Source organism: Ipomoea triloba, chromosome 5 (assembly GCF_003576645.1).
Source record: "Ipomoea triloba cultivar NCNSP0323 chromosome 5, ASM357664v1".
Classification (NCBI taxonomy): Eukaryota; Viridiplantae; Streptophyta; class Magnoliopsida; order Solanales; family Convolvulaceae; genus Ipomoea; species Ipomoea triloba.
Window position 1 is genome coordinate 3,850,727 of NC_044920.1, and position 8,859 is coordinate 3,859,585.

The 8,859-nt window shown below is 32.4% G+C and overlaps 1 protein-coding gene across 2 annotated transcripts; it reads right to left on the minus strand.

Moving 5' to 3' along the window:
* Positions 1-1,584: 1,584 nt before the first annotated feature.
* Positions 1,585-8,265, minus strand: LOC116019364 (caffeoylshikimate esterase-like). 2 transcript variants are annotated; one of them, XM_031259543.1, is made up of 8 exons: positions 8,215-8,265; positions 8,060-8,101; positions 7,736-7,877; positions 7,472-7,618; positions 5,993-6,123; positions 5,239-5,376; positions 3,154-3,252; positions 1,585-2,055 (listed from the first exon to the last, which is right to left on the minus strand). In XM_031259543.1, exons 1-8 carry the CDS (start codon positions 8,215-8,217, stop codon positions 1,762-1,764), a joined length of 996 nt encoding a protein of 331 aa, XP_031115403.1. In that variant the 5' UTR covers positions 8,218-8,265; the 3' UTR covers positions 1,585-1,761. The 2 variants fall into 2 exon arrangements, with proteins under 2 accessions (XP_031115403.1, XP_031115404.1); XM_031259544.1 differs by having other exon boundaries at positions 1,587-2,055; positions 7,736-7,862.
* Positions 8,266-8,859: the final 594 nt, after the last annotated feature.

Consider the following 8,859-nt stretch of genomic DNA (forward strand, 5'->3'; position numbering starts at 1 on the left):
GTTAGTTTAGCGACCTAATTATAATTTTTTAGATTTAGTGGCCTAATTACATTATTGTGTGCAGTTGGATGACCTATTTAACCCTTATTCAATTTAAATATGTGATAAGATCATCAATTTGGATTTAATTATGGCTAGATATATTTTGGATAAATATTCCCATTATCCTAAATATTAATTGATAATAAGGATAATATTGAAAAGTTTGAATTCTAACTAAAGTCTCTCATATTCTCCCTTATAAATAGAGCCCTCCATTCATGGTAAAGAACACACTTGAAGAATTGAAGACACCTGGAGAAGCTCTAGATTGAAGATCAAGCCAAGTTAACAAGGATTGAAGATCAAACATTCAAGAAATCAAGTCAAGCTAAAGTGGATTGAAAATCAAATATACAAGAAATCAAGTTATGGATTGACGGTCAAACAAGCTAAAGTGGATTGAAGATCAACTATTCAAGTGTTAAACCTAGTCTAAAATAGACTGAAGATCAAACTAATTCAAGACAGGAGGCCCTTCAACGAAAATTAAGCAACAAAGCCCTTCATTGAAAAACAACCTGCATTGGCCACGAGAAATTTGGCTGAAGAACCTTCATAATGTGGCTTATTCTTCAATGAAGGGCTTTGTTGCTTAATCTTCGTTGAAGGGCCTCAGATCATGAATTGGCTTGATCTTTAGTCTACTTTAGACTAGCTTTAACATTTGAATGTTTGATATTTTAGCTTGTTTGATCGCAAATCCACTTTAGCTTGATTTCTTGTATATTTGATCTTCAATCCACTTTAGCATGACTTGATTTCTTGAATGTTTGATCTTCAATCCTCTTTAGGTTGGCTTAATCTTCAATCCAGAGCTTTTCTAAATGTCTTCAATTCTTCAAGTGTGTTCTTTGGAATGAATGGAGGGCTCTATTTATAAGGGAAAATATGATGAGAGACTTTCGCTGAAATTCAAACTCTTCAATATTATCAATTAATATTAAGGATAATATGAATATTTATCCAAAATGTATCTAGTCATAATTGCATCCAAGTTCATGATCTTATCACATATTTAAATTAAATAAATAATTTAATATATAAATATTTTATCACATATTTAAATTAAATAATTAATTTAAATATTTTCTTGTTGGGCCAAATATGGATCAATCCATCCTCATTATTTATTGGCTTCATTTAACAAGTCTAATTGAAATGTTTTGAGTCCATCAGTCTTCAATAAGACCAATTTAATTGGACAATTTAATCAATCTAAATAGATCAATAATCAGCTCAATTTTATCAAAATGAAACCCAGAACATACGAATAACCATTTGCAAGCCTCAAATTTTCTGTGTCTACATATACAACTCATTAATCAAAGATCCAACTCGTCTTACGAATTGAAACTCATGAAATGTCTCACACGAGTATTACTCATAATCATTTAATAGTTTTACGTACTATTAGGAAAGATAGGTGTTTTACAAAATACAAACGATTTGCTTGTGTGGGCTGTTCTGATATATAGTACATATTTATATTTTTTAAATTTAAAACATCACATCATACATCGTATATTCAATTTTTCATAATCTGCTGTAAAGTGTAAACTGTAATTAAATCATACATTATATTAGCATATAATATACTAATATAAGATTATGGCATTTAAGTCAAAATTAAGATTAATTTACAAATTAAACATTATATTTTAATTAATATCTTACAGTAGAGAGTTGCACGCTGTGAGATGGAATGAAATTAAGTTGATTTTATTGGAGACTGTCGTTTTGAGGTTTGAAGAGGAGTGTGTCATTTGCATTCTTCTGTAGTTTTTCCAGCCTAGAATTGCCCATGGAAACCCTTTGGTCGAGCCAGCCAATGATGTCAGAAAACACGGCGTCGATGTTCTCCGGCAACTCCCCGTAGGTTAGGGAATGCCACATTCCAGGATACAATTTGAGGGTCTTGTCTGTGCTCGAAGCTTTTTCATGCAATAGTTTGCTCACCGATGGATCCGTAACTATGTCCTCCTCTCCATGTGTCACTATGAATGGCAACGTCACCTGTTTAACCACAAGTTGTTTAGGTACAATGGGGAGATTATTACATTTAATCACGTTATTTATTGGAGTTAACAATTTAGGCAAAATTGTTAAATAAACTTTTGAGCTTTATACAAAAATTAATTAGGTCCATGAACTTTTAAAAGTTGTCATTGGACACATTAAATTGTTATTTTGGTGAATTCGGGTCCAATAACCTGTTATCCATAGATAATATCCGATAATTAAGATTCCATTTAGAGTTCTGATGATAAAATCGGTGAAAGGTTTCGATTGCCTCATTGGTCATCACTGAAAAAGACAATTGCACCATTTTCTTCAAAAGAAGAGGGCGACGATGCCGAGGTCGCCTTTTTAAATTGATGAAGAAGGCGACACCGAGGTCGTGTTCTTAAACTGAGGAAGAAGGTGGTCGTGTTGCCTTCTTCGGAAGGAGACAACGTCGAGGTCACCTTCTTCAAATGAGGAAGAAGACGGTGATCACCTTCTTCTTCAGAGGAAGAAGGCAACATACAGTCATGCTTCTTCCTCTGAGAAACAAGGCGACCTCGGTTGCCTTCTTCAACTGAGGAAGAAGGCGGCGAGCATCAATGCATGTCCTCTTCTTCTTTAGTTGAAGAAGGCAATACCAGTCACCCTGATCTTTAGTGATGAGGCAACCGTTGACGGTCAATACTCACCGAATTTACCGTCTGAACCTAATCGAGACCTTAATTACAGGATCTTACCGGTGGGTAACCGGTTACTTGGCCTTGATGTATCAAAGTGACAAGTTAATGTGTTGAATTGTAGCTGTTAAAAATTTAGAAGCCTAATTTGTTTTTTGCATACAGTTCAATGGCTTATTTGACAATTTTTTCAACAATTTATTATGTTGAAAAACTCTAGATTTTTAGTTAAAAAGAGAGTTAAGAAAATACTTCATCGTTATAATTACCATCACTTATTGAATGTATGTAGTTGGTCACACTAACCACCAACAAATTAAATGTTATCGAAAAACTAGACTGACTAGTTCGTTAGACATGTTAACACCATTAGTTTGGAATCTAATTTTTTAAAAATATATATTTAGCCTTGGTAAAACTTGTAACTGACCTCATCAAGTCTTCTCTCCAAATCCAGGCTGACAGAGAGCAATTGGTAGCCGGTTTGCAGTCGGGGTCGGCCCTTGTAGCACAGTGGGTTGGACCTAACCTGCATATCATCATCGGATTATATATGGCTAGAGACAAGACAATATGGGAAACCGTTGAAAAAGTACTAGGAAAAATATGGATTTGATTCTTATATTATGATGTGTAAGGCTTTGTTTATTAATACTTTTTTTTTTAAAAAAACTACAAAATGGATTATATATATCATCATATTTATAATTTACTTACTACTCCGTATTTTTTTGCATCCATACAACTCCGGCCCATTTCTAAAATACAACAACAATAACAAAGTTAAAGTGGGTCCACTCTACCACATTTGACTATGTAAAGTTTGAATTATGTCAAATTAATTTGCAAGCTTGCATTTGTTGAAAGCTTGAGAATCCACTTAGCATTTTATAAAATTAAAGCCAAAATTCCAACTCCATATCATCTTGCAATGGGAGGGAATGAAGGATGACGTGTATAAACATATAGTATAACAAGAAGAAATGAGAAACAATTTTTTAAAAAGTACTAAATAGGCTTATAGATTCTCCAACTATTGATGGAAAAACAATTAGGCTCTCAAATTTTAAAAAATTCCAATTAAACTCTCAAACTTTAAAAATTTTCGATTAAATACTCAAACTCAATAAAATACTACAACTAGGCCCTTTTTACTATTGTTTGCATGTTAATTTCATTACTTGCTAGATTATACCACATTTGATTCATATTGTGTATTTGACAGTACATTATAACTACATTTAATATTACTTCGTATATTAAAATTTTAAATAATATTTTATTTCCTTTCGGCTCTAATAGTCACTACCCCACTATCGTCACAACACTCGTTGCCTACTGCTGGCTGCCGGTGGCACCAAGCATTGCAACTTTGCTATTTGAAGAAGGCAATGTGTCCACGCTCTTCAAATTAAAGAAAGTGGCATCATTGAAAATTTTTCCTCTCGCCAAAAAAGTGTTAGCTCCATAGCTTAGAAATGTTTGATTGCATGATTTTTATTTGTTTGATCGAAAGGTTAATTACATAATTTTTAGTTAGTGATCTAATTACATTTTCATTGTTGATTCATTTAATTTTTTTGCGACAAAATTAATTAATAGCTGGTAAATACAAATAAAATTGATATTGATATTTTATCTAAAAGTACTAAAATCTTAAAAGCAAACTCATTAATTTAATTTAGTTTAGTTTAATTTAGGTTTTTTTTTTTGGCAAGTATGAAAAGGAAAGAGAAAATGGGAGGGTAGAAAAAAAATACAAATATTAAATCTTCTTTTCATGTGCCCAGCTGGCGCGGCGCTATGCCTTCCGTGCAGTAAATTTTCTCTTATTTTCTAAAATAGTAAGTCTCATCACAAAAAGCTAAATAGCAAGAAAAAAAAACTCCCAAAAAATCTACTATCCCGTTTGTTCAAACACAACTCCATGATTTTTTTTCTCCTAAAAAAATCTAAGTCAAGTTTCAAAAAAAAAAAAAAAATCTAAGTCAAGTGGTCTGTATTGTTTTGTTCCACTTTTTCCCCATTCTCTAATGATTTGATTGGTGTTTCGACTAATTGGACGACTTGGTCAGTAGGATTGACCAGTGGAGTCGTTACCACGTTTTGGACTACCTTATAAATTGTTTTATGTCGTTAGCATATTCTAAGGTTTTTTTTTTAGATAATGAAGAAAATATGTAAATATTATCTAAGAGTGTATATTAGATAAATCTCGTTGCGACCCTAGTCGGTAAAGAACCATAAGAATATAATATAATCTAAATTGTCTATAACTGACTGATTCAAACAAAAAAAAAAATGTTAATAGGCCGTTTCGATTGAAATCAAAATTAAAATTTTGTAACTATAAAATTAACAGTCTTATCAACTTGGTTGGTGTTGCGCTACATATTCTAAAATATTTTCTATGTGGATTTCCGTCAAAATTTGGCGTTGGGCATTATTGACTTGGCAATCAAGAAAATAATAATTGTGTTTTTAAAAAAAATGTAAATAAACATTATTTAATTACCTCTTTCCTTATTGCTGGGTCCCTGAAGGCAGCATCAATGATATCTTGAGTTGGAATGATCTTCCAAGTGGGAATGATTTTGCTACACTTTTTCAAAACGCTCAACACTATTGCTGGTGGCTTCATTTCCTCTGCAATCTGCAAGTGGGAGTGGGACAACCACATCATTTTTCATCAAATAATTTGAAAAGTATAATTTCACATATAATATCTATAATAAGTATATTAATTTTAATTCAAATTAGTATTAAATTTTCTACAATAAATATTACAATTTCTTTCATAAATAACAATTTTTATCATTAGTAACAATCATTTTACCCTAAATAGTATCACAATGTTCACATATAAATATTATAATATCTATTATAAGTAACAGTTTATTTATTTCAAATTTGGTATTAAAATTTCTGTAATAAGTATTATGGTTTCCATAATAAGTAACAAACAACTATTCTAAATTTGACTTGTTTCAAGGATTAAGATCCGTGAGATGACCTCATCACACAAGTGTGATTGATCTTTTTTATTGTGAGTGTTTAATACTCCGCATATGGAAAACACTTTATTCCCCTCCTAAAATTCCTCTTGACATGGCTTATAATCATTGGGTGTCATGAATTGATTGACCTTACTTACTTTTTATCGAAGACTAAATCATCGATGAAACAATATACTCTTATATATTTCTCATAAAGGGTATTATAAATATGGTTGATTAAGGAATGATAACGTGTAGGAGTAGTGCACACACCTTGCACATTGGTGCCACAAGGACAGCACCATCCCAAAAATGAGGCATTTTTCTATGTAAGAGAAGAGCCATAGCTCCTCCCATTGATTCTCCCAACAATATCCTCATCCTTTTCACATTTTCTTGCCTCTCTGCAACATCTCATCACAAAAATAATAATTCAGAAGATTATTATTTATTTATATATTTCGACTCATTGACAGCTAATAATATATATGTGCGCCCACATGATCATAACACAAATACAATGTCACATTGTCATAACATAGTACAATCATGATTTTGTTTGATAATTAGCTATTCTTGATTAGCAAGGAATACTGAGATGTTTTGCAATCAGCTGATAGCTCATAGGTAAGGGTCACACTTGTGTGAGACCGTCTCACGGATCCTTATTCGTGAGATGGGACGGGTCGGATCAAAGCATCATGCAAATGTCATACTTATATGTGCAAATGTCATACTTATATGCTCAAATATAACACTAATCAAGAATACAATTTTTGTTACTTATAAGAGAAAAAGTAATACATTTTTCATAATAAGTAATATTGACAAGTATCCCTTACTTATAAGGGCAAATATAATACTTTTGAGGAAAAATGTAATACTTTTAAATCGAAATGTAAAAGTATTGTATTTTCCCTTAAAAGTACTACATTTACCCTTATAAGTAACAAAAATTTTATTCCTAATTAGTATTACATTTGAGCATATAAATATGACATTTGTGCATATAAGTGTTACATTTGCATATTGACGCGACCCGACCCGTCTCATGGTGGGACGGTCTCACACAAGTTTTTGCCCATAGGTAATAGTTGTTTGTGTTAACTGTTTTGACCAACTGATAGTATTATGTGATTAGATAAATGTGTTTCATAAATTAGTTGTTTACTCTTAACTAATTATATGTAAAATGACCTATTAAAAGTAAAATCATAAGCATAATGCGCTATTCACTTAACTATTAAATTAACTTCACAAATTATTATTATTGTTGTTGTTGTTGTTGTGTTGTTATTAATAATCTAATTTTAACCATTATTTTTTGTTTTATTATTAATAATGTTTATTATAAATTTATAATTGTTTAAAAAATACCAATATTGAAAATATATATTCAAACAAAAATAGAATAAACATAAGTTTTTACTAATACTTCACACATAACGGTTAACACAATTATATATATAGATCAAGTGTAAAGAGACATGCAGGATAAAACTGTACAGATCAACGACTCTAAAAAAATTACACTTTTAATCTATAAAAATGTGCATTTGACGGCACAAAAACGTGCACTCAAAGGCATAAATATGTGCATTCGAAGGGCAAAATTGTGCACGGTCCCAAAAGACACAAATTATGCACTCAAAGACATAAAAATGCTAAAAGACCAAAATTATACACTCAAAAGCATTAAAATATGCACTCAAAAAGAAAAAAAAATGAATAATTAAAGAATCTTTTCATTACCACATATATTGGAGTAGTGTTGAGAGCAATCAGTGACAACAGCATCAAAGCTGGGGACGAATCCCTGAAGGCCTTCTGACTTCCCGTGCCCTTCATAGTCCATTCCGTACACTGCGTACCCTGCTTTAATCAGCCTCCTTGCTGTACCTGCAACGTGCACTTTCTACTATGTATACGTGCACTGCTCAAAAATACCTACATACGTATGTATCGGAAAAAAATACGTATATGTTGTCAATTAAGGATCGGAGTAGATGGGTGGACCTTTCATGGAAACACTGCACTCCATGGCGTATCCATGGCAGAGAAAGATCAAAGCCTTTGGCTCGCAGCTTGTCGGCACCCATCTGCACGTGAAAAGCTTCATTCCTCGTGAATTCCTCACCAATTCCTGGGTGGATTTAACCTTAATGTTTTCAACTTCTGATCAATGTTTAATAATATAATAATCCCAGAATACAAATACTGTATTTTTGGGATGTATTGTGTGTGCGTTCAATAATTAAGAAGAGAGAGAGAGAGAGAGAGAGAGAGAGAGAGAGAGAGAGAGAGAGAGTGAAGGTTATAGGAGAAGTGATGATGAACTACCTCTTCATATATGATACTGCTGGTTTCATCTTCAGAAATAGCCTGTAGAAAATATGATCAAAAAAGAGAGCAAAAGATGGTGAGTGAGTGGGGGTGGGGAAAAAAGATGAGGAAGTGTAAATTAATTCATTTGGGCTGATCATGAAAACATGTACCATGAGAATTGAAGGGTGTGTACTCTGTGTAGACACTGAGATTTCAAGAGATTTAAGATTGTGTGAGAGAGAGAGGGGGCTGGGTGGGGGAGAGAGACATACAATGGTTTGAGACTTTGATTGTGTTTATATATACATTCGAGAACTAATCCTTAAGGGCTCGTTTGGTTCGCGGAAAATATTTGAAGGGAAGTGGAAGTGAAATTCCGTGGAAAAGTAGTTATCAGGAAGATAAATTTTGTTGTTTGGTTGGTGGAAAAGAAGTTGCTGGGAAAATAAATTCTGTTGTTTGGTTAGGTTTAGAATGGTAAGGAATAATGTGTATAAAGACCTAAATGCCCCTATTATTATTATTATTATTATTATTATTATTATTATTATTATTATTATTATTATAACTAAACCCATAAACCTTATTATTATTATTATTATTATTATTATTATTAAGCCTACCAAAGTCCAAAGTGATGACCCATTTGCCATTTGTAACCCATCAGCCCAAAGTCCCAAACCCATTGCATTTAACCCTACTCATTGTTGACTACTGCAAAGTGCAAAAGCAGTTGAAGAAATTGGGAGAAGAAAAGCAATCGAAGAAGCCAAGCTAGAGAGGAGAAGGAAATGGGAGGATCGAAGAGCTCAAAG